This window comes from Scyliorhinus torazame, chromosome 16, assembly GCF_047496885.1.
Source record: "Scyliorhinus torazame isolate Kashiwa2021f chromosome 16, sScyTor2.1, whole genome shotgun sequence".
In the NCBI taxonomy this organism is placed as follows: Eukaryota; Metazoa; Chordata; class Chondrichthyes; order Carcharhiniformes; family Scyliorhinidae; genus Scyliorhinus; species Scyliorhinus torazame.
In genome coordinates, this window is record NC_092722.1 from 119,877,067 (window position 1) to 119,903,198 (window position 26,132).

At 48.7% G+C, this 26,132-nt stretch overlaps 1 protein-coding gene across 5 annotated transcripts in view; it reads left to right on the forward strand.

Annotated features, from left to right (window-relative positions):
- a1cf (apobec1 complementation factor) overlaps positions 1 to 26,132 on the forward strand; it is a 60,472-nt gene that overhangs the window by 18,953 nt on the left and 15,387 nt on the right. For 2 of the 5 annotated variants that reach the window (XM_072478939.1, XM_072478941.1), the window contains exons 5-10: positions 4,873 to 5,111; positions 11,113 to 11,277; positions 13,441 to 13,538; positions 13,631 to 13,901; positions 16,714 to 16,931; positions 17,037 to 17,173. In XM_072478939.1, the coding sequence (XP_072335040.1) occupies positions 4,873 to 5,111; positions 11,113 to 11,277; positions 13,441 to 13,538; positions 13,631 to 13,901; positions 16,714 to 16,931; positions 17,037 to 17,173 (1,128 nt within the window). The remainder of the gene's footprint in view (positions 1 to 4,872; positions 5,112 to 11,112; positions 11,278 to 13,440; positions 13,539 to 13,630; positions 13,902 to 16,713; positions 16,932 to 17,036; positions 17,174 to 26,132) is intronic. The other 3 variants (XM_072478940.1, XM_072478942.1, XM_072478943.1) reach the window with 2 other exon arrangements.

Consider the following 26,132-nt stretch of genomic DNA (forward strand, 5'->3'; position numbering starts at 1 on the left):
AGTCAATATTAGGGAAGTTGAAGTCACCCATGACAACAACTCTGTTACTTCTGCACTTTTCCAAGATCGGCCAACCAATCTGTACCTCTATCTCTCTGCTGCTATTGGGGGGGTCTGTAGAAAACTCCCAATAAAGTGACTGCTCCTTTCTTGTTTCTGACTTCCACCCATACTGACTCAGTAGACAAACCCTCCTCAACTACTTCCTTTTCTGCAGCTCTGGTGCACCCCCTAATTAACAGTTTCACTCCCCCTCCACTTTTACCTCCATAGAACATAGAACATAGAAAATACAGCTCCCTCCCTGTTCTTTTGGAAACATCTAAACCCCAGAACATCTAACAACCATTCCTGCCCCGGTGAAATCCATGTATCCGTAATGGCCACAACATCGTAGTTCCAAGTACTGATCCATGCTCTAAGTTCTTCTCCCTTATTCCTGGCACTCCTTGCATTGAAACAGACACACTTTAACCCATTCCACTGAGTGCAACTTTGCCCTATCAACTGCCTATCCTTCCTCACAGATTTGCTGCATACTATTTCTGCCTGTTCAACAGCTACTCTATCCTCTGATCCATAGTTCTGATTCCCATCCCCCTGCCAAACTAGTTTAAACCCTCCCGAAGAGCTCTAGCAAACCTTCCACCCAGGATATTGGTGCCCCTCCAGTTTTGGTCCAATCCGTCCTTCATGTACAGGTCCCACCTTCCCCAGAAGATATCCCAATGATCCACATATCTGAAGCCTTCCCTCCTGCACCAGCCCTGTCGCCACGTGTGCAGCTGCACTCACTCTCTGTTCCTTGCCTCACTTACACGTGGCACCGGTAGCAATCCTGAGATCACTTCTCTGCTTGTCCTGCTCTTTAGCTTCCAACCTAACTCCCTGAAATCCCTTTTCTTAGCTATGTCGTTGGTGCCTATGTGCACCTCAGCTTCTGGTTGCTCACGCTCCCCCTTAAGAATCCTATAGACTCGATCCGAGATATCCCTGGCCCTGGCACCCGGGAGGCAACATATCTTCCGTGAGTCTCGTTCGCGACCACAGAATCTCCTATCCATTCCTCTAACCATTGAGTCTCCTATCACTATTGCTTTTCTATTCTACCTCCTTCCCTTCTGAGCCATAGAGCCAGGCTCAGTGCCAGAGACCTGGCCGCTAGGGCCTTCCTCCGGTAGGTCATCCCGCCCCAACAGCATCCAAAGCGGTATACTTGTTTTGAAGGGGAACGGCCACGAGGGATCCCTGCACTGTCTGCCCGTTCGTTTTCTTTCCCCTGACTGTAACCCAGCTACTCTTGTCCTGTACCTTGGGTGTGGCTACCTCCCTGTAACTCTTCTCTATCACCCCTTCTGCCTCCCGGATAATCCGACGTTCATCCAGCTCCAGCTCCAGTTCCCTAATGCGGTCTCTGAGGAGCTGGAGTTGGGTGCACTTCCCGCAGGTGTAATCAGCGGGGACACCGGTGGTATCCCTCACCGCCCACATCCTACAGGAGGAGCATGCAATTGCCTTAGCCTCCATCCCCTCTGATCTGAATTCACAAAGAGATTTGAAGGGGGAAAAATAAGAAAAGATTAAACACCCGTTAGGTCCTTTTAAAAAATATATATATATACTGTTGCTACTCTCCCAAGTGAACCCTCTAAAAAATTGATGATTCTGCAAAATGATACAATGATAGCTTGCTGCCCCCAAAAAACAAAACAAACAAAAAAAATAAAATTTTAATAAATTAAAAATTAAAAACCCCAAAACAAACAACTCTTACCTTACAGAATGTAGCTGCCCTGTGAACCAGCTGGAACTCCGCCCTCCAACTCTGCTCCCAGTCAGCAGCACTCTCTGTAAACTCCTGGCTCCCTTGACACTCTTTGAGGAAGTGTAGGAAATAAAATGAAAGGAGCACCTTACTCCCTCCTCACCTAACTCCCTCAGTCACCAAGCTCTCACTATAGCACTCAAATGCACCCAAATTCAGCACTCAGTGCAAACAAAGTCAGCACTGTAAGCTGGCTCACATTTATATTGTGGTCAGCTCAAAGAGAAAACAGGAATTTCTAATCAAAGTGATGTTTATTTTGTTGCCTCACTGGTACAAATTTTAATTTTTGGTGACATCGTCTCCAGGGCCCAGTCCCCTATACATGAAGGAGTTTTTACTTCCAAATACACTGCAAGTGGTATTGGGGATTGGCCTAAAAGCATGTGGAAAACTACTGGGATTATGGGTTTTCCCATGTATGGAATTTTAACATAGGACTTTCAGACCTGACAATTCCTCACCAGAAAGCCATCATGATAAGACCATAAGACATAGGACCAGAATTAGGCCACTCAGCCCATCGGGCCTGCCCCGCCATTTAATCATGGCTCATATTTTCCTCATCCACATTCTCCTGCCTTCTCCCCATAAGCCCTAATCCCCTTATTAATCAAGAACCTACCTACCTCTGTCTTAAAGACACTCAGTGATTTGGCCTCCACAGCCTTCTGCGGCAAAGTGTTCCTTAGATTCACCGCCCTCTGGCTGAAGAAATTCCTCCTCATCCCTATTTTGAAGGATCGTCCCTTTAATCTGAGATTGTGTCCTCTGGTTCTAGTTCTTCCTGCAATTGGAAACATCCTCTCCAGATCCACTCTATCCAGGCTTCGCAGTATCCTGTAAGTTTCAATCAGATCCCCCCTCATCCTTTTAAACTCCAACAAGTACAGACACAGAGTCCTCTACCATTCTTCATATGACAAGCTCTTTATTCCAGGGTTCATTCTTCTGAACCTCCTCTGGACTCTTTCCAAGGCCAGAACATCCTTCCGTAGATACGGGGTCCAAAACTGCTCACAATACTCCAAATGGGGTTTGACCAGAGGCTTAAAGAGCCTCCGAAGTACATCCCTGCTCTTGTATTCTAGACCTCTCGATATGAATGCTAACATTGCATTTGCCTTCCTAACTGTGCACTGAACCTGCACTTTAACCTTAAGAGAACCTTGAACAGGGACTCCCAAGTTCCTTGTGCTTCTGATTTCCTAAGCATTTCCCCATTCCTCCTTCCAAATTGCATAATCTCACACTTTTCCACATTGTATTCCATCTGCCATTTCTTTACCCACTCACCAACCTGCCCAAGTCCTTCTGCAGCCCTCCTCCCGCTTCCTTAATACTACCTGTCCCTCTACAGATCTAATTGACAGATTTAGTTTCCAGTCAGATGGGGAGCATTCAACAGGAGGCCACAGGACTGAAGTGGATACTCCAAACACCAGCCCTGGCAGGGGGGAGGGTTGCCCAATCATAGGGGTTCTGATCCTGAGTTCTGGGGATCTACCCTGGGTTGGGAGATGGAGTTCTGATGATGGGGGGCTTTCAGGAACTGGAGGAAGTGCTTTAACTTTTACCATGCTGTCCTCGCCTTGCTGAAGCTGCCGTGTTTACTGATCAGGCCCAAAACCGGTCACAGTGAAATCAGCAAAGCAGGTTAAATGCAAGACTTTCATCCAAATTAACATATTTAACCCACTGCGTGGGTGTGGGTTATCCTGCTTCAGCAGTACCAGAAACCAGTGCATTGGAGCAAAAATCCCTCTGCACTTGGAATTTCTTTTTTTTTAATTTAAAGTACCCAATAATTTTTTTTCCAATTAAGGGGCAATTTAGTGTGGCCAATCCACCTACTCTGCACATCTTTGGGTTGTGGGGCTGAAACACACCCAGACACGGGAAGAATGTGCAAACTCACGTGGACAGTGACTTGGGGCCGAGATTGAACCCGGATCCTCAGTGGTGTGAGGCAACAGTGCTAACCACTGCACCGCCATACTGCTCCCCCTCCCCGCACTTGGAATTTCTATCCATTTAATCACCTGCCACACACCCATATACACTCAAGCCTCCTATGGAAAGTTTTAACTGTTAGTCACATGCTAGATCCTTGTACATATATCCTGACATATCCAAAAGCATTAAGAGACACTCATCCCGATACACAGGTTGCAAAATGGGCTCAGAGTTGTGAAGCCAAGGTTGTGTTACTAGCAAGAGCAGTTTGTAGACCAGAACCTGAATTTTGATGTTCGTTTTCACACACGCTTGGACTTAAATTTATTTAAGTGCAACTGATACCTACCTGCATTTATTCAAGCTCTATTTATTGCCTGCTGCATCATTGGCTGACACCACAGCTTGAAGAATGCCAACTAAAAGATGAGAGCTGAAACTGAAGGGTTTATTATCCAACTCCTGTTGGGAATCTCACCCAACAGTATCAGAATTTTACAGGGCCAGCGAATTAGCCTGTTGAAATGCTTCTGGTATTCTGTGTCACTTTTGTCAGAGTTCACTGTGAGTGACCAGAGCACTGGTTTTGCTGAGTAAAGGTTCAATGGCCTTGCACCCACCCCCCCCCCCATGTGAAAGAAGATTAAAGAAACAATTGTAAATACACACATACTGTGAATTAAGCTGTAAAGCAAAATCAAAATATAGATACATTACAGTGCTAAGAATAGAAACTGTTCCACTGATGGCTGGGTCGGTTACCAGAGGACATTAATTTTAGAGAACCGATAAAAAGAACCAGACGGGAGACGTGGAGGATTTTATTTGCTGCCGTTATTTGCAATACACTGCCTGAAAGGATAGTGGAAGCATATTCAATGGCAAATATCAAAAGAGAATTAGATTTATATTTGGAGAGGAAAATGGTCAGGGGAGTGTAGTGACAGAGCAAGGGTGTGAAGGTAATTAGATAAATCTCTGAAGGAGCCAGCAGAAGCACGATGGGCTGAATGTCATCCTCCGACGATGTAAGATTCCATGAAGAATATTTGCCTGGTGATCCGTAACCCAGGTCTCTGGTTTCCCTGCAGAAACGGGCGGCTCCTGGGTGTGTGCGCCAGTGTAGACAATTGTCGGCTGTTCGTTGGTGGGATTCCTAAAACAAAGCGAAGAGATGAGATTTTGGCCGAGATGAGGAAGGTGACAGAAGGAGTCGTTGATGTGATTGTGTATCCCAGCGCGGCAGACAAGACAAAAAATCGAGGCTTTGCCTTTGTGGAATATGATAGTCATCGGGCCGCGGCTATGGCAAGGCGTAAATTGTTACCAGGTTTGAAGTTTTTTTGTAGCATGTTTTTGCAAAGGGCAATTGACAGATAAGCTGAGATCTATCCCAGGATCTCGTATTAATGTTAATATACATATACAGTGTGATAATCTCTCTGAGTTAAAGTAACAGCCACAAATGTAGATTTTAATTTTGTTTGACTCAATACTAATTGATAAAGTTATTGTGGAGCCACTTTTAAAATGGAAAATATTGTTAAAAGTCAAAATATTTGTGCACAGATACCATATTGTAGGATTTGCAGACATGCACTGTTACTTTAAAGATTTCAACGATGAAGTATGAACATCAGAACACTTAACAGCTAGCTGATCATAGCTAGATTGACAACAGGACAGTACAATCTGATTCACAGCCCCAGATAAGGAGGAGGAAGCTCTCCAACCAAGGCTCCCATTCCTGATTGCCAAACAATGGAAGCCATGGCCTTCCCCATTTGTGGAATCTTTCTGAAGCCCTATCCTGCGATTTACACAAATCTAGTAAGTGGTCAATAGCCACCAATCTTCCCTAGTTAGCAGCCACTCCGTAAACTGTTCCTGACTGTTCCAAGTGCAGAGTGGTGGAGCGGTGGCAATAAATTGGGGGTAAGGGTTAAATTTGGCATGTCATTCAGCTGCTGCTAGTAGGTGGGAGATACTTTCAGTAGAGCAGTGGCTCTGCACAATTCGAAAGTTCATCCCATAATCTCACTCAGTTGCGGAGAATGAGCATAAAACCAGCTAATCAATGATCACGTCAATCTGAGCCAGGGCCAGCTTTTAGTCTCATTGAGCTGCACTGTAGCTTATTGGGAAGGGGCTGCTGTTTCACTGCAATCTGGGAAAGTGAAGATTACAATGCAAAATTGGAAGGTTTCACACTGGAAAAATACAGGGTTGTGAATTTATCTCCTTTTAAGTTAGCTCATTTCAAACCTCTGTCCCCTAGATGTGTATTTATAAAGGACATTTTCTGCTATTATCTAATTCATCCCTGCCTCTCAGTATGTTGCAAGGTTAGGTCATTTTTATGAGCCTTTATGCTGTTATAGTCCTAAAGTTAGCTTCCTCCATGACTGTGCCTTGTTTATACTGCCTCGATAAACTTACGTCTTGTGACTGGAAGTGAATTTGGTGAATACGTGGTAACAAGCACAGGCAGATCTTTTCTCCCAGAAGTCGAAATGTAAACGCTTAGAGGCTGCCCCCGGCAGCAACCTAATATCTAAATATTTAAATTCAGAAACCTCCAAGAAGTAACATTTTACTCTGAACTGGAATTACATTGTACGGCTTAGTTAAAAATGAGAAACGGCATCACATTAAGGCTGATGCTACCGAGTAAACATACCCTTAGTTAAATGCCTGCAAGATCCAGGGAGAGGACCCTTTTCTTTGTGAGGGACAGGAACCCCTGGAATAAGATCATCCTGACAGGGAGAGGGGGGGTTGAGGGGAGCCTCATATTTATTGGAAAGGACCCTGGTTTGGTAATCCTGTGGTGACCCTTACACTGGTTCTTGAAAAATTTGGGAAAATGTGCAGTTCTAAAACGTAGAAGGGCATTCAATCCATCGTATCTGTGCTGACTAGGACAGTTCTGGACAAGGATGTGCTGGGCGGACGCAGGAAAGGTGCCTGTCCTCCTGGAAGTTGGAATTTAGCCTAAACAAATGGCTCCTAAATTCTGCAACCCCCCCCCACCCCCACCGCCTCGCAACCGCCCCTCCGTCCCCTCCCCATCCTCCTTCAAGACCACCACAGCTACCAAAAAATCCCGCAAACAATTCGAGGGGGCGAAAAGACGGCAGGATCAGTAAGAGCTTGTAAAGAAAGGACGGGATGACAATGAGCATAGGGAGTGTGACAGAGCCAGTAGCCTCCTAAATCACCGAGATACCATCAAACTAGAGATGATGGCAACAGTGAAGATGGCAGTTGCAGACATCCTGGCCCCCTTCAAGGTGGCGCTGGAATAGACGGAGCAGTGACTGGAGACGCAGGAGGCAACCATCAGGGAGCTGGAGAAAGTAGCTACCGACCAGAGTGGCCGAATCGCCTCATTGAAGACAGAAATGGCAAGGTTGGTGGTGAACCAGGGGACTCTGAAAGGGAAGATCGAGGACCAGGAGAACCGGTCGCGAGGCCAGAATCTGCGCCTGTGGGCCAACCGGAGGGTATTGAGGGCAGGAACCCCATGGAATACTTGGCTAAGGTGCTGGGGAAACTGGTCGGGGGAGAGAAATTCCCCATTCCCCCAGAGGTATACAGAGCCCACAGGTCACTCCGACCAAGGCCCAAAACGGGGAGGGGGGGTGGGGGGCGGCATCATCACGAAGCTACATCAGTGCAAAGATGTGGAGAAGGTCCTGAACTGGGCAAGGCACACATGACCCTGTAAGTTGGAGGGACACTCGATCCATGTATACCAAGTCATTGGTGCAGACCCAGCCAACCAGGCCAAGCGGCAAGCTGAATTCAACACAGCCAAGGCAACCCTATACAAGAACAAGATGCGGTTTTTGGAAGCTGTACCCGACCAAGCTCTGGGTAGCCATCCAGGAGAAGGACCTTTACTTCACCATACCGGCCGAAGTGGACAGATTTGTGCTCAGGCACGAGCTGGGAAGGCAGCAGCAATAGCATTGAACACAAACTTGTTTAAGAAATAAGGACAATTGCGCTGGATAGAACTGCCTCATTTTCGGTCTGCTATGAGTCCCAGCCACCGCACTAGCAAGCAAGCTACCACAGGGAGGTACAGGAGAAGTGTGGGCCATGGCACAGCCCCCGAGGAGAATAGAATGCCTGGCAGATGGGGGGGGGGGAGAAAACTCTAGATAGGGAGGAGGAAGCAGGGAAAGGGGAGGTGGGGGGGAAAGGGGGGGAGGCCCTTAGGGGCATGGGGAGGGGGAAAAGGGGGGTAGACAGGGGGAAACCGGGAGGGGGCTGGGGGGGAAGGGGTAGAACACTGGCTACAGTAGCATATAGCAACAACAGAAACAAGTAAACCAAAAACAGCACTTTTGGATGGCCCCACCCAAAAAAGGGAAACCCCAACGTGCTGGGGCTCACCCACATGGTGAACATGGCGACAACGGCCATCTTGGATGGCCCCCGAACAAAGCAAAACCCCTGATTGCAGGGACACAGCCACAAGGTAAGTATGGTTGACCCCGCAGGAGAGGTGGGGGACAGAAAACCCCATCAGGATAGTCACCTGGAACGTCAGAGGCTTAACGGCCTTGTGGAAAAAAATCCAGAGTCTTCACCTATCTGAAAAGTCTGAGGGCAGATGAATTCTTCCTCCAACAGACACACCTGAGGGAGAAGGACCGACTGTGGGTTGGAATGAGCTGGGTAGGACAGACTTACCAATCATTCTACAACAGTCACTATTATAAAGAGTACTGAACACGGGAGACTGAGGGGAAGGAAACTGCACGGACATGTATGGATGACTGTTAGAAGAGGTACACTCACCCCTGGATGAGACAAAGAAGAAGTGGAAGGCAGAGCTAGGTAGGAAGATCGGGGGAGGACTATGAATCAAAGCACTGCACAGGGCAAACATCACCTCCACATGCGCAGGGCTGAGCCTAACATAAATAATGGTGGTGCACAGGGAGCACCTAACGAGAATCCGAATGAGCAGGTTCTCCCCGAAGGTGGAGGACAAATGCGAACAGCTGGCGATCGGCAGCACCATCCAAGGCTGCAGACCTGCTGTCCAACCTGGCGGAATTTCCCAGGCTGGAGAAGATAAAATTTGCCATGCATGGGTTGGAAGCCATTCGCCAACTTGTTTCAAGAGCTGTAGACCTGTTCTCAGCCAGCAACCAATAAAGGCGGGATTGGGGTGGCGGATGCAGAGCAAGTCATGCAACAAGGAAGAGAAAGAAAGGGGGAGGGCAAGGGAGGGGCGTGGAAGGGAGGTAAGGGGATGAATCCACCCAAGAGGATCATGGGGTCAGGCAGAGGGGAGAAAAACCTAAACAGACCGGTTTGTTGGCAGATCAATCTCAGACCACACTGTACATGAACCACTTTAATATATGTTTTGACCAAGTCTGGCAATGTAACGTCTGCAAGAGAAGTATTTTCTTAAGGCGGGCTACTGTTACAGTTGTCTGTTGGAACTTCCTTTTTGTTGATATACGTGTTGGTTTTGTGATAAAGAATGTTAAAAGCTCAATAAAAATATTAATAATAAAACTAGAGGAAATAATAATATTTCAAAATATTTTAAAACTATATATCTGCTCTTTGAAGAGCGTCACTCATGCTTGATAGCTCTGCAGATAGGTGTAAATCTTGTACTAGAGTGTACAAATTTCCATTGCAGGTTTCCCAAGGTGAGCAGCTGTTCATAATTTTCTTTGCTGTCTGTGGCATTTTCATACATAAATGCGGGCCCTTTAAATTATTCTGCACGCCCACGCACACGCGGTAACTTAAAGAAGGCTACGTGTATTCGGTACCCACTTGGTATCATCACTGCTGCTGGTTGCCTGGAGATCCTCTTGACCTGGTGCCAAATTCCAGCCAAATAAAGCAATTCAATAAATTGAACAGAGAGAGATGTTTTCATTTATGGAGGAATCCATAGGAATCCTAAATATAAAGATAGTCACTAATAAATTCAAGAAGGAATTCAAAGGAAACTTCTTGACAGAGACAGTGGTGAGAATCTGGAGCTCACAACTGTGGGGAGTGGTTGAGGTGAATATCATCTTGAGGGAAAGTTAGAAAAGTGCATAATGTAAAAATGTAAGAGGATATTCTGATTGAGTTAGATAAAGCAGTATGGGAGAAGGCTGGTGCAGAACCTAAACACTGGCATGGCTCAGCTAGGCAGGATGGCCGGTTTCTGCATTGTAAATATTGTATAAATGTTGTGTAATTATATAATAATAATAACCTTTAATTATCACAAGTATGAAGTTACTGTGAAAACCTCCTAGCCGCCACATTCCGGCACCTGTTCGGGTAAGACTAGTATGGGAATTGAACTCACGCTACTGGCCTTGTTCTGCATCATAAACCAGCTGTCTAGCCCACTGAGCTAAACCAGCCCCTTTAGTAACTGGATTCAGAATTCATATTCTTTATCCTTTTGGAAAACACATCATCAAGGTTCTTGCAATTATATAGAGAGAATGTTTCCTCTTGTGGGGAAGAGCATAACTAAAGGCCTTCAATAAAGATACTCACTATGAAATCTAATCGGGAATTCAGAGGAACCCTCTTTACCCAGAGAGTGTTGAGGATGTTGAACTCTGCCTCAGAGAGCGGCTGAAGTGAATAATGTCACTGCATTTTAGGCAAAACTAGGTAAGCATATGAGGGACATGGGATAGAGGGTTATACTGATAGACAAGATTGAGGAAAGATGAGAGGATTCTTGAGTGGGGCATAAGCACGGGTATGGACCGGTTGGGCTAAATAGCCTGTTTCTGTGCAGTATATCCTATGTAATCCGATGTAATTTGAATTCTAGGTTGCTGTGCAGCTTAGAGGGAGCATTGGGTATGTCTATAATAACCAAAACCAACATTTTCAAATACTGAATCATACAACACAAACTTGTAACTGGCTCATACCACTGGTGGACCTGGTGGCACAGTGGTTAGCACTGTTGCCTCACAGTTCCAGGGACCCGGGTTCAAATCTGACCTTAGGCGACTGTCTGTGTGGGGTTTGCACATTCTCCCCATGTGTGCGTGAGCTTCCACCTGGTGCACCGGTTTCCTCCCACAGTCCAAAGCTAGGTGGATTGGCCATGCTAAAATTGCGCCTTAGTGTTCAAAGATGTGTCGGTTCGGTGATGGAGTGGTGGAGAATGGGTAGGGGAGTGGACCTATGTAGAGAGCTCTTTTGGAGGGTCGGTGCAGACTCAATGGGCCAAGTAACCTCATTCTGCACTATGGGGGTTCTATGGTGTTTGTTTTATCATTTAATAGAGGGCTTAACAATTGAAACATGCTGCCTTTCCAATTTAGGAAGGATTCAATTATGGGGACATCCAATAGCAGTGGACTGGGCTGAACCAGAGGTTGAAGTTGATGAGGAAACAATGTCGTCAGTCAAAATTTTATATGTACGTAATCTTATGCTGCCAACCAGTGAAGAAGCGATTGAAAAAGAATTTAATAGCATCAAACCAGGTACGAACAGCACAATTTGAATATTAGCATTGTGTGATTTGGAAAGGTTGCAATCTGATTTAAATGTCTTCATTCAGATTTTAGAGTACGTGAATTTTATATTATTAGTGGAGCAATGTCAACTCACTGTGTACAATGTAGCACAAGTCGTAAAATATCTAAATCTTGATATTTTTAATTGGCATATCTTCAACAGCTTTTTGGGGGGAGAATGCCAGACTTCCACCATACAATTTATGAAGATGTACCTTGGACAATCTGGCTCTAATTTTAAGATTATGCTTCCTTGTTCTGGACTCACCCACGAAAGGAAATGACCACTACCTATCCTATCAACTGCTGTGATCATCATTAACACCCCAATTAGATTACCCCTTAATCTTTTACATTCAGTGTGTATGTCTCCAATGCACTGCAGGGCTTCTTTTGCAACACGTTCCAAACCCTTGATCTCTACCACCTAAATGAACAAGGGCAGTAAACGCATGGGAACATCACCACATGCAAATACTCCTCCTGATTATGCAACTTCCCGCCTTGAAATTGTATCGCCTTCCCTTCGCCGTCACTGGGTCAAAATCCACAAACTTCCTTCCTAACAGCACCATGGGTCAACTACACTAGATGGACTGCAGCAGCTCAAGAAGGCGCCTCATCATCACATTCTGAAGGGCAGCCCCACACAACCCAAGAATGGAAAATAGAAAATTCAAGGGATACAACCCAATTTGTACAACCCATTCTCATGGTTTAACACTTTTAACCCAAGTATCATTCTGGGGTGTCTGCTCTGCAACCGAGCAAGAACAATGGCCCGGATTCTCCAATAATGGGGCTATGTCCCCACCCCCGCCAGAAAACGGGCTCGAATCACTCCAGATTTTTTTCTAAAATGTCCGGGGTGATTTTCCATTTATAAAGGGGCTTGCAGAGCCCCGGCGTGCGCCGCGCAGCTCCTGCACATCCGGCCGCGGGTCCACTCATGCGCGCGGCGGCCAGCTGAGGCGGCGTCCTCGCAAAACATGGCGGACCCACACAGCGGGCCGGCGCAGACGAAGGTAACCCCCCCTCCAGATCGCGCGTGCCCACCGATCGTTGACCCCCGATCGCGGGCCTGGCCATCGTGGAGGCACTCCCCGGAGACTTATCCCCCCTCCCCCCACCAGGGCGGCCACCAGAGCCGCGAAGCTGAGCTCCCGCCGGGTGGAACCATACGAGAACCACACCGGTGGGAACTCGGCTGGCCGACCGTGGAGAATCGCCAAGGTCAGGGGCCTCTTTCAACGGCCCCTGACCGGCACCGCTTCGGCCGCGCGCGTACGGCTGGCAGCGATTCTCCGGTCGGCGGAGAATCGCGCGAAGGCGTCGTGGGTCCAATGCCCCATTCTCCGGGCACGAATGTGGCGCAGGGGCTCGGAGAATCCCGGCCAATATATTCCTCCTGAGGTGTTGCGCTCAGAACAGAATGTGTTCTTCAGATAAGATGTAAGCAGTGCTCTGTACAGCAGTAACGTAAGTTCTACCCCTTTAAATCCCAGCCCTCCTGCGATAAAGGCCAATATCCCATGAACGTTTTTAGATTTGTCATGTCCGGGAATTTCTTTTCCTCCTGAATTGACGCAGGGTTTTAGTAATTCGGAATTTTAATCAGAATTTTTTATCTCTCCCAAGAGATCACATGGCTGCTGGTGAGGTGTGTGCTCTGTGTGTGTGTGTGTGTGGAGGGGGAGGAGGAAGGATGGTGGGACATTGTGGTGGCAAGGGGTGGGGGTTTTGTTCTCCAGGGCACACTGGAACAGATGGTCTATTTTTGTACATTCATTACAGGTGTTCATATTTGTAGTTGACGGGGCAAATTAATTCCATGAAAGAAGTTTATTCGATCACCATTATGAGATTTGTAAAATGCAATGTTTTGAATTAGTGTGATCGCACATTCAAACATAGCATGATATGGAATTACAAGATCTTGCACCATGCAACAGATTCATGATTTTTATCCTGTACAATGGCCTTGAAGCTCCACCGAGACATCAGTGCTTTCTGGGCAGAATTGACTGAAACAGTGCAAATGGTTGGGCAATTTAATCATGACTAGGACTTTGTTGGATATAATGGCTGTTTCAATGGACATGAACTTGGCTCAAATGTGTTCACTTTCAGGCACAGTTGAAAGAGTCAAGAAAATCCGAGATTATGCATTTGTTCACTTTGTTACCCGAGAAGATGCGATTAATGCAATGAACAGGATGAATGGAAAGGTATTATTGGAATTTCTAATAACCAAGGCAAACTGTGAGTTATGCATTGGAAGATATTGATGATAACACATGTTTTCTGTGTATTCCTGAAGGTGTTAGATGGCTCTCCGATTGAGGTCACGCTCGCCAAGCCTGTGGATAAGGACAGCTACGTGCGTTATACCCGAGGCACGGGCGGCCGAGGGGCTTTGCTGCAAGGAGAATATACCTACACCTTAGGACAGGTATACGATCCTGCAGCTGCCTACCTTGGGGCTCCTGTTTTCTATGCACCCCAAGCCTACGCTGCTATTCCCAATCTGCGGTTCCCAAATAAGGGGCATCTCAGTGCGAGGGGGATGATACGGGCTCCCTCCGTGAGAGGTAATTGCAACTTTCGGCAACTATCCTACAATAACAGCAGAAATCACAAGTACGACAACAGTATTGATTCTAAATGTTAGGAGCTGGTGCCTTTATAAGCCACTAACAGCTTACGAATTCCTTTTGTAAAATCGGAAAAGAAAATGGGATCAAGGATCAGTGACAGAATTCAGGATGTATCATTAGTCTTGTAATCCAGAGACACCACAGGTACTTCAGATTGATTAAAAATAAAGCAAAGCGTAAAGGCCACACAACCATTGACAGTTATTTGGAGAGCTCTGACTCGAGAGAAAAAAGTGGATCAATCAAATTGCAATAGATGTTTAGGAAAATTTAATACAACAAATGATAGCATCACTGAACTAGATTAACATCTTAAAACCACTCCCCCTTCAATACTAAATCTTTTTGGCGGTTGAAAGGCCTGGAAAGTATTCAGTCATCAAAATGGTCAGTGTGTATGTATGATGTACAAATGAGACTGGGAAAAAGTGCAGGACGAAGTGGACAGATTTGCTGGTATGGTGCCCTGGGGCCATAACTAGCGTAAGATGAGGGCCCCATCAAGAGAATGGTGAGATCTCTCATTAAATTTAACTTCACAACCGCCACCCCAGACATGGAGGGCCACTGCTGTGACTGCAGCCTGTCCAGGTTCCCCCTCCACAATCACAGCCTGGCAGCTGAGATCACTTTTTATTTTTAAACATTGAAATTTCTTAATCTTGAGACCCCCCTTGCATTCTCCAACCTACATTGGCAGTACCCATCTCTGACTAGGGCAGCACGGTAGCACAATGGTTGGCACAGTTGCGTCACAGCTCCAGGGTCCCAGGTTCGATTCCTGGCTTGGGTCATTGGCTGTGTGGAGTCTGCATGTTCTCCCCGTGTCTGCGTGGGTTTCATCCTGTGCTCCAGTTTCCTCCCGCAATCCAAACATGCGCAGGTTTGGTGGATTGGCCATGCTAAATTGCCCTGAGAGTCCAAAAAAGGTTCGGTGGGATTACGGGGATAGAGTACAGGTGTGGACTTCGGTAGAGTGCTCTTTCCAAGGGCCAATGCAGATTCGATGGGCTGAATGGCCTCCTTCTGCACTGCAAATTCTATGAACTATCTATCTATGAACTATGACTGTTAAACTGCCAATCCTTCAGTGTTGGGGGATTTCCTATCGGCTTTCCAGCCTCGGGAGTCTAGCTGCTGCCTTTTCTTGAACAGTGCTCCCGGAAGAGGCAACTAAATTGTCTGCATCCTCCAAGATCTCCCTTGGGGGCATTGGCATCTGAGGGTCCCTGACCTGCATTTAATCCCAACAGCGTAATCAGGACTCTGAAATGAAAATCCTGCCTATTGTGTGGGCGACTATAAGACTACGTTCTCCTTAATAACACAGTTCACTGGTGTATCGGTGCAGTTTTCGACCATACCACTCAAAGAAAAGAAAGATTTGAAATGCAATAGTTTTCCAATTTTATGTTCAATTGGATGCTTTTATTATTTGTGCTAAAGGCAGTCATTTACTTTGTCCATTTCTATCCATGTGTAATCAGGACAAACAAATGTGTTGGAAAGAAAGAGTTACAGATCTGACTCAGAACAAAATAAATGGTGCAAAAAAAAAGTTAATGAGTGATGTGACTGAAAACAGTTCAGTTGTTGCAGTAAATGTGTGAATTTATCAATTTTTTAAAAACATTTTATTCGATGTGAGCACCACTGGCTGGGTCAGCATTTATTGCCCATCTCTAATTGCCCTTGAACTGAGTGATTTGCTCGGCCATTCAGAGGGCATTTAAGAGACAACCATATTGCTGTGTGGATCTGGAGTCACATGTAGGCCAGATCAGGTAAGGATGGCAGATTTCCTTCCCTCAAGAACATTAGTGAGCCAGATGGGTTTTTATGCCAATGGTTTCATGGTCATAATTAGACTTTTAATTTGAGATTTTAAAAAATTGAATTCAAATTTCACCATCTGTCAAAGCAGGATATGAACCCAGGTCCCCAAAACATTACTCATGGTCTCTGGATTGCTGGAAAGTGACAATACCACTATGCCACCCTAAAATTGAAAGCATTTGAACACGATGCTGATTTGCAATATGTTTTGAAAAGTCTTGTGTGTAACTAAAATTCAGACAGTGGGACAATTTGCAATTTGGATAATATACATTGGGAATGTCTTGAGCTAAAGAAAAGTACTTTTTCTTGTTTGCACATTAGTAAATACTGTTAGAATATGTGTGGTGTCTTATAAAGGAACCAGCTTAATTTTGATGAATGATTATAGTCATAAAGGAAGAGTATTGTGGTTATACGTTCAAAGCATGCCAAGCTTGGAATGGGTATCGTTTTCAATCACTAATCACAGGTACTTTGATTTCTTTACTCACAAATTCAAAATTAAAATCAGATTTCCATAAAGACATCGCAAATCTAATCAAAATGTCTCGTATTTTGAATGGCAATGTTTTGCTATCAGATTTTGCATTCAATATGGAAATAACAAAAACAGAATCAGTTTTAATCTGTGCATGTTATAAATAATGCTGAACCTCAAACATAAGCAATATTCTGAAAGATATTTCTCCATGGCCTGCAATCAAGGGAAATATTTCACCAAAGTCATTTCCTCTTTAATTTTCATACCACCACGTGAAGTGCCGAAGTGGGAGATGCACATGCCATTATCTAATGCACGGACGCCATCTTTCAACCAGCTTGATGATCGAGGTTCAGCCTTTTCATTTTAAAATGAGAATCAAGGTGATTTCTGGTGATTCAGTTTGATGCCTTCTTGCATTCCTAGAAATTTACATGAATGTACCTGTAGGGGCTGCAGGAGTTAGAGGGCTAGGAGGACGAGGTTATTTGGCTTACACGGGTATTGGGCGTGGTTATGCAGGTTACCACGTGAAAACAGACAAACGGCAAGAGGAGAAACTTTACGATCTCTTGCCCGGAATGGAGCTCACTCCAACCAACCCAGTGACCCTAAAACCACAAGGAATGAAGCACTCATCTCAGGTAAGAGCTTTTATATGTTCCTCCCAAAGGTTTCTAAGCTTCGTGGAAGTTAAGTTGTTCAATGATGTTGACCTGGGGAAAAAATGTAATTATGTTTTAATCCAGATCTTAGAAGATATATGCCAGAAAAATAGCTGGGGACAGCCAGTTTACCAGCTTCACTCTGCAATCGGTCCTGACCAAAGACAGCTCTTCGTATACAAGATCACCATCCCTGCTCTTGCCAATCAATACACAAACATGTATGTCATAATATTTAATTTTGCATTATATTTATCTTGCTTATGTTCCTGCAATGGATCATTTGTTGAGACTACTAACATCAACAGCAAAATTAGAGGGGTGAACTGAATATCTAGGCAGATTTGAAACACAGTCTGTATTGTAATGCGGGAAATGTAGCAGTCAATTTGCGCACAGTAAGGCTCTACAAAAAGCAACTAGATAACCTGCTTTTAGTGATGTGAGCCTAGAGATAAATATTGAACAGGACACCAGGAAAATGTCTCTGTTCATCCTCAGCACTTCCAATTATACAGCATTCATCAGTACCTGCACCATTATATGATTAGCCTCAATCAACAAAGAACAAAGAACAAAGAAACGTACAGCACAGGAACAGGCCCTTCGGCCCTATCAAGCCCGTGCCGACCATGCTGCCCGACTAAACAATCTTCTACACTTCCTGGGTCCGTATCTCTCTATTCCCATCCTATTCATGTATTTGTCAAGATGCCCCTTAAATGTCACTATCATCCCTACTTCCACCACCTCCTCCGGTAGCGAGTTCCAGGCACCCACTACCCTCTGCGTAAAAAACTTGCTTCGTACATCTACTCTAAACCTTGCCCCTCTCACCTTAAACCTATGTCCCCTAGTAATTGACCCCTCTACCCCGGGGAAAAGCCTCTGACTATCCACTCTGTCTATGCCCCTCATAATTTTGTAGACCTCTATCAGGTCGCCCCTCAATCTCCTTCGTTCCAGTGAGAACAGACCGAGTTTATTCAACCGCTCCTCATAGCTAATGCCCTCCATATGCTCAATTCCCTGGAGCAGGACTTAAAATCACACCTCCTGATTGAGAGGTGAGAAAACTAAGCCCTGAATTATGGCTGACACCACTGCTGGTAGTGCTCAAGTACAAAGTTTCACACTGCTCCTCACTACATACAGTGTAACTCAAGTATAGTGTTAGACCACATTTAGAAGGTTGCTGCGAGGTACACTGCACCTTCTGAGGACTTCGTAAATTTATGCCCCCTTTGAAACTTGGGATTCTTGCAACTCATCCTGATGAGTGCAAAATGAAAAACTTTAACAGCATGTCTCTTTTTTGTTATTTCAATCTAAGTTGAAATGTTCTTTTTGATATCATTGGATTTGAGATCTAGTTCCACAATGAAGATTTTTTTTAAAAATGTTATACATCTGGACATGACCAGAACACTGGCAGGGATTCTCTGATCCTGCGCCGGGTCGGAGAATCACCGGAGGGGCACAAGAATCGTGCCATGCCGCTCCGACGGCGGCCCACCGATTCTCCGGCTCCAATTCTCGGGCGCCCGCAGGATCGCCGCCACGCCAGTCGGGGGCTGTTGAAAGCGACCCCCGGCGATTCTCCGCACCTCGACGGGCCGAATGCCCGCCGAGTTCGGCCGAGTCCCGCCAGCATGGGTTACGTATGGTCCCATCCGGCGGGACCTCGGAGTTCTGGCTGCGAGGGCCATCCAGGTGGGGGTGGCGGGGGGATCTGACTCCGGTGGGGGGCTACCGATCGGATAGCACGCTAGTTCTGTGGGGGGCCTATGTTCCTCCGCGCCGGGCCCCTGTAGGGCTCCGTCATATTGCCCAGGGGCCGGCGTGGAGATGGAATCCCACGCACATGCGCAGACTCGCGCCAGCCGTGGCATACCTACGTGGACCGCGCTGGCTGTGGCGCGCCGGCTTTCGAGCGCCGCAGCAGCGGACACCACTCCGGCGCCGTACTAGCCCCCGAGGAAGGGGTGAATACCTGGGCCTGGAGGCCCGTTGACGCCGGAGTGGCTCGCGCCGCTTGTGACGCCGCCGTCTGAACTTGGCCGCAGATCGGAGAATCCCAGCCACTATGTCTGATACAGATGATAAAAATAATTATTTTATCCTGGTACTCGAAGAAAATTGATTTCACAAATTCACAAGCTAATTGCAGCCTGTTGAAAACACTTAAGGGAACAAACACAATTAAATCCTTCTGGTGTCTCATCTCTCAACATTCTTATTAGCCTCACTACTGCTATCTTAAGATAAAAGCTGTGAATGTAAACTATATCTTAGCCATCTTCAAGGAGACAGTTCAGATGGAAGAAATGATGATGTGGAAGAAATACTTCATTTCAGTCTTTTCGTCCTTTTTGAAGCAATCTTCAAGCATTACTTAATACTTTTTTAATTTTCCTGTATCATTTCCATTTAATTCACATTCAACAGGAACTTTAAGGGAGCACTTGATTTAATGCCTTGTTCTCAAATTTAAAAATTAGGAGTTTCTCCATATTTGCTGCCACCACATAAGGCGAATAGACATTGGGACTCGCATCGAGAACTCAGTGCAAGGTACAGTGAGCAGTGTGACTTGAATGTGCTACTTGAGTTTTGCTCTCTACAGAAAGTTTCGAACCAGAAATACAACTGCACCCTCATCTGTACTGGGGAAGTTATGGTTTTTAAGTATACGTTCCAGCTGTGGATATTGCCACACAGAAGCATATTGATTATAACCGCAAACAGGGAGATAAACAAGGCCAAGAGAAAACAAGATATAGGTTAAGGTGATAGTCTGAACTTGACAAAGATTGTAACATCTATAAGAGATGAAAGAAATAATTACAGGAAGGAAATAGTCTCAAATTGAAGTCTTCAACAAACAACAATCACTTGTCCTCAGTTCTTAACTTTGAGATTTTACAATTGGACTTATTCATAAATGAAACAAAACAGCCAGATAAAGAAAAAGGTCAACAGCAGACATATCTCTGATAACTGAAGGGTTACCAGACAGTGTTTGAAATTTGGCATTATATTAAAAAAAACTAGCCAGTGATTTATTTCCTGTGCAGTACAATGGCAGTGACAGTGCAGGTGACCAGAACTTGATGTATTTTAAGTGTTCTCTTTCCAACATCCACTTGAGCAGAGTACATTCTCTCTCAGGCAAAGTTAGTAAATTCCAGTAGCATTGTGAATTCCGTGCCAAGAATTTGTGCCAAGTGCAACAACTTGACAAGCTTGAGACATCCCTGCAAGACGGATGAGGGAGAAGGATGGACAAGTACCAGAGAAGTTTCTGTACCACCTTCAGAAAAAGACACCGACTATTCAACCTACTGAAAGGGTGTCCTGAGTACAATGTGAAAGAGTTTCCAGTGGAAATAGTCCAGCCCGTCCTACTACTTGAGAATGGTTATGCCAGGAAAGTGAGACTCTTCTCCTGAACTACGTTAGGGGAGGAGAAGGAAAGTCTCTATCGAATCTATCGTATGTGTGAGAGGAAACTCTACAAAGTGGGAAAAGCAGGGGGTGCAAAAGAGCACAAGTATTAATTCAGAAATAGATTGATAGTGAACCCAGTGGAACCTGGATAATGGAGCCCAAAGAGCACATTGAAAGTTTTGGCAATTAATGACCTTCCATTTTTAAATATAAGTATATGTGGACAAACAAAAAAAAAGTACTTTATTGTAAACATGCTGATGATCAAATAGTTACTCTGAAGGCCAATGGCTTTGAAATATTTGGAAATTATCCACTGCAATATTCAGTCAAACAACCGTGTAAACATTCTATTCCCCATCACTCATTCCAAAACTGAGCTCCGAGTTATAACAACTGCACAGTAGTGGAGAAAATGATTTCTAAATAGATTTTGGCCATAAGCCTCACCATTCAAGAATAAAGACAAGCGACTGGATTTTTGCTATCAAGATGGGAAGCTTCAGTCAGGAAAGCGCCTGACTCAACAGACCCAACTCAATATACATCGACTCTGCATGCACTCTTTTTGCTCTGAGGACGTAGGGGTGGGGTTGAGTTGGCTGTGTTGACCTGGGAGCAGTTTGGATACCACTACAAAGACAGCCACAGCTACGGAGACAGCCAAGTGCAGAGGCAGGCTGGTTAGAAGGCCCACCTCCTCATCCATCACACCCACCCACTCCCCAAGTTCCATTCATTGTCCCCTTGCCACCCTTATGCCTGCAAACCCCTTCTATGTTCTCCATGCCACTTCATGTCCCCAATGCCAACTCCATGGCCCCCATGCCCCTCCCATGTCCCTGTGCTACCTCATGTTCCTATCCCAACTCGATCTCCCTTCCATGCCCCTTCCCGCATCCGCCATCCCCAATCACCCAGTATGCATTACAGAACCAATGAACCATATAATTTTTAAAAATGTTTTTAACTGGATTTAGGCATCACTGGCGAGGCCAGCATTTAATGCCCATTCCTAGGGGTCATTCACAAGGTGGTGGTGAGCTTCCTTCTTGAACCGCTACAGTTCCTGAGGTGTACGTACACTCACGGTGCTGTTAGTGAGGGAGTTCCAGGATTTTGACTCTGTGACAGTGAAAGAACGGCAAAATATTTCTAAATCAGGATTTTGAGTGACTTGGAGGGGAACCTCCAGGCAGTGGTGTTCCCGATTATCTGCTGTTCTTGGCCTAGTAGTGGTCATGGGTTTGGAAGGTGCTGCCTAAGGAACCTTGGTGAGTTTCTGCAGTGCACCTTGTAGATGTACACATGGCTGCCACTATGCATCAGTGGTGGAGGGATTGAATGTTTGTGGAAGAGGTAGAAATCAAGCGGGCTGATTTGTCCTGGATGGTGTCAAGTTTCTTGAGTGTTGTTGGAGCTGCACTCATCCAGGTAAGAGGACAGTATTCCATCACACTCCAGACTTGTGCCTTGTAGATGATGGACAGGTTTTGAGGAATCAGGAGGTGAGTTACTCACAACAGGGGCGAAATTCTCCCCCAACGGCGGGATGTCCGCCGACTGGCACCAAAGCCGGCGCCAATCAGACGGGCATTGCGCCGGCCCAAAGGTGCGGAATGCTCCGCATCTTTGGCAGCCTAGCCCCAACATTGAGGGGCTAGGCCGACGCCGGAGGGATTTCCGCCCCGCCAGCTGGCGGAAATGCCGTTTGTTTCCCCGCCAGCTGGCGCGGAAATGCGGCGCATGCGCGGGAAAGTCAGCGGCCGCTGTCAGTTTCCCGACGCATGCGCAGGAGCGTCAGCGGCCGCTGTCAGTTTCCCGCGCATGCGCAGTGGGGAGAGTCTCTTCCGCCTCCGCCATGGTGGAGGCCGTGGCGGAGGCGGAAGGGAAAGAGTGCCCCCACGGCACAGGCCCGCCCGCGGATCGGTGGGCCCCGATCGCGGGCCAGGCCACCGTGGGGGCACCCCCCGGGGTCAGATCGCCCCGAGCCCCCCCCCCAGGACCCTGGAGCCCGCCCACGCCGCCTGGTCCCGCCGGTAAATACCAGGTTTGATTTACGCCGGCGGGACAGGCTATTTCTGGGCGGGACTTCGGCCCATCCGGGCCGGAGAATCCAGCGGGGGGTCCCGCCAACCGGCGCGGCCGGATTCCCGCCCCCGCCCAATCTCCGGGAGCGGAGACTTCGGCGGGGGCGGGGGCGGGATTCACGGCGGCCAACGGCCATTCTCCGACCCGGCGTGGGGTCGGAGAATGACGCCCCAGGTTTCCTGGTCTTTGACCTGCTCTGGTAGCCACAGCATTTATATGGCTAGTCCAGATCAGTTTCTGATCAATGGTAACCCCCAGGATGTTGATAGTAGGGGATTCAGCGATGGTAATGGTCAGGTCAAGGGCCAATGGTTAGATCCTCTCTTGTTGGAGATGGTCATTGCCTGGCACTTGTGTGGCGTGATTGTTAGTTGCCAGTTGTCAGCCCAAACCTTGATATTGTCCAGTTCATGTTGCATTTGGACATGGACTGCTTCATTATCTGAGGAGTTGCGAACGATACTGAACATTGTGCAGTCATCTACGAACATCCCCACTTCTGGGGCGAAATTCTCCGTTATCGGCGGAAACTCCGCCGATCGGCGCAAAAAACGGCGCAAATCCCACTTGCGTCACGTCATAAAAATGGGCCGATAGTCTGCGGCCCGAAATGGGCTAGCAGCGACGTAACGGGATCCGCGCTTGCGCAGTGGTTCACGCCGTGCAGCGTCATACGCGCTGCACGGCGTGACGGCTCATAAGGCCGCGCAGCTCCCCCCCACCCGACCGGAACACCCGACCGCAACACCCGACTTGATGGCTGGCCGTCGCTCAGCCCCGAGGTTCGAGTCACGCGATGTGGAGGCGCTCCTGGACGCGGTGGAGCAGAGGAGGGACGCCCTGTATCCCGGGCACGGCCGCAGAGTTGCCCCACGCCACAGCCTGCGTCTGTGGAGGGAGGTGGCAGAGGCCGTCACCGCTGTGGCCCTAACACCACGGACAGGCACCCAGTGCCACAAGAAGGTGAACGACCTCGTCAGAGCAGGCAGGGTGAGCCTCCCCCATATCCCCCATATCCCCCCCTCCCCATATCCCCCATATCCCCCCTCCCCCATATCCCCCTCCCCCATATCCCCCCTCCCCCATATCCCCCATATCCCCCCTCCCCCATATCCCCCCTACCCCATATCCCCCATATCCCCCTCCCCATATCCCCCCTCCCCCATATCCCCCTCCCCCATATCCCCCCTCCCCCATATCCCCCATATCCCCCCCTCCCCCGTATCCCCCCTCCCCCATATCCCCCATATCCCCCCTCCCCATATCCCCCATATCCCCCATATCCCCCCCTCCCCCATATCCCCCCCTCCCCCATATCCCCCTCCCCCATATCCCCCCTCCCCATATCCCCCCTCCCCCATATCCCCCCTCCCCATATCCCCCCTCCCCCATATCCCCCATATCCCCCCTCCCCCATATCCCCCCTCCCCCATATCCCCCCTCCCCCATATCCCCCCTCCCCCATATCCCCCCCTCCCCCATATCCCCCCTCCCCCATATCCCCCATATCCCCAAGTGAATCCAGCCCTAACCTTAACCTCTGCAATGCACGCGCAACCGATGGCGTGCATTCATATACCTGCCTAACACTGTTGCCTTTTACCCCTGCCACCACCCCCCCCCCCCTCCCAGGAGAAGCGCGCACACAACAATAGGGAGCATGTGAGGACTGGAGGAGGGCCCGCTGATGAGAGGCCACTGACCGTACACGAGGAAAGGGCCCTGGAACTGGCTGGCGGACCTGAGGACCAGGAGGTTGCTGATGCAGAGGTCGGGGCCCCACGAGCAAGTGAGCCACCAACAGCCCGTCCCCATATCCCCCCTCCCCTATATCCCCCTCCCCCGTATCACCTGATCACTGCCTGATGTCTAACCATGCATGCTTCATTGTGTATCGCAGGACCAAACGTCCAGGCACCCATCCCCGCAGATGCAGACCGCCCGCAGGATGCCCCTCGGAGACCACAGGAGACGGAGAGACCCGCACCCTCCAGCATGCGACGCCCGCAGGATGTCCCTCGGAGACCACGGGAGACGGAGAGACCCGCACCCTCCAGCATGCGACGCCCGCAGGATGCCCCTCGGAGACCACAGGAGACGGAGAGACCCGCACCCTCCAGCATGCGACGCCCGCAGGATGCCCCTCGGAGACCACGGGAGACGGAGAGACCCGCACCCTCCAGCATGCGACGCCCGCAGGATGCCCCTCGCACACCACGGGAGACGGAGAGACCTGGAGCAACAGGGAGACGACACCCCCGTCACATGCGGGAGCGACCACCCAGCGATGAGGGGGGCAGCCACAGGCCCCCGTCACATCTGAGCCAGGACACCACTACCCAGGACACCACTATCCAGGACACCCCTACCCGGGACACCACTACCCAGGACACCCCTACCCGGGACAGCACTACCCGGGACAGCACTACCCGGGACAGCACTACCCAGGACACCCCTACCCGGGAAGACGAAATACCGGACAGTGACTCAGAGTGGATGGGTGGAGACGAACCCCCACCCCAAAGTGCCATGGACTCAGAGTGGGACGAAGAGCACGACACAACGCCACTGCTGTCACCAACACCCTCCACCATGGCAGAAACACTCACCACGGTTGGGCACTTTAGTGATGAGGCGTCTGGTACACTCACTGGTGCGCACAACACAGCCGTCCCGGTACAGCAGGTGGAGGTAGGAGCAGCAGAGGGACCGGGCGGTCGGAGGGCAGCCCAGGCCAAGCGAACATCTGCCGCCCAGATGGATCCCGGGTTCCTGCAGTTACCACACCCACACATAGATCCGATGCAACCACCGACACGGAGATGAGCGAATAGGGTGACGGGTGGCTTGCGGCGGCTGCGGTCGCAGGTGGAGGAGTCCACCCGCGTCCAGGAGCTGGGAGTGGTCCCGGTCATGCGTGCCACCCAGGCTGACACCGCACGGGTGGCGTCCGCGGTGGAGGCAATGGGTGCGACGGTGTCAGACATGGGGAACGGTTTGTGAGGCCTGGGGCCTTCCATGCAGGCGGCGTCTGTGGCCCAGGAAATGGCTGCCCTCTCACAGGAGGCCATGAGCCAGTGCCAGCGCCAGATGGCAGAGGCGCTCAACGCCATAGCCCAGTCTCAGCAGGCCATGGCCCAGTCTCAGCAGGCCATGGCCCAGTCTCAGCAGGCCATAGCCCAGTCTCTGCAGGCCATGGCCCAGTCTCTGCAGGCCATGGCCCAGTCTCAGCAGGCCATCGCTGAGGGCATCGGCGCCAGTGGCCATGTGCGAGCTGGCGTCGCACTGTCGCAGACAGGGTTCGACAACCCCCTGGGCTCCATGGCTGCAAACCTGCAGACCCCTGTCGATACCAGCACGGGCCTCCAGGACTGGCAGCGCCAGATGTCGGGGGCGCGTCGGATGGCCAGTCCGTTCGCATCCCCCACCCATGTAGAGGCCTGGGGGCCATCGGGCACCCCGAGGGAGGAGGAGGTGGTGTGGTCCGTCCCGGCTCCCTCTGTAGGGGAGGTCCCGGTACACCGCGACACCTCGGACTCCCCCCCTTCCGTCCCAGGTGCATCGGGTGGGCAACGGGCAGGACAGGCTGGCAGCTCGCCATCCCAGTCGCCCGGGCCGCAGCCTGGCCCATCTAGGCCA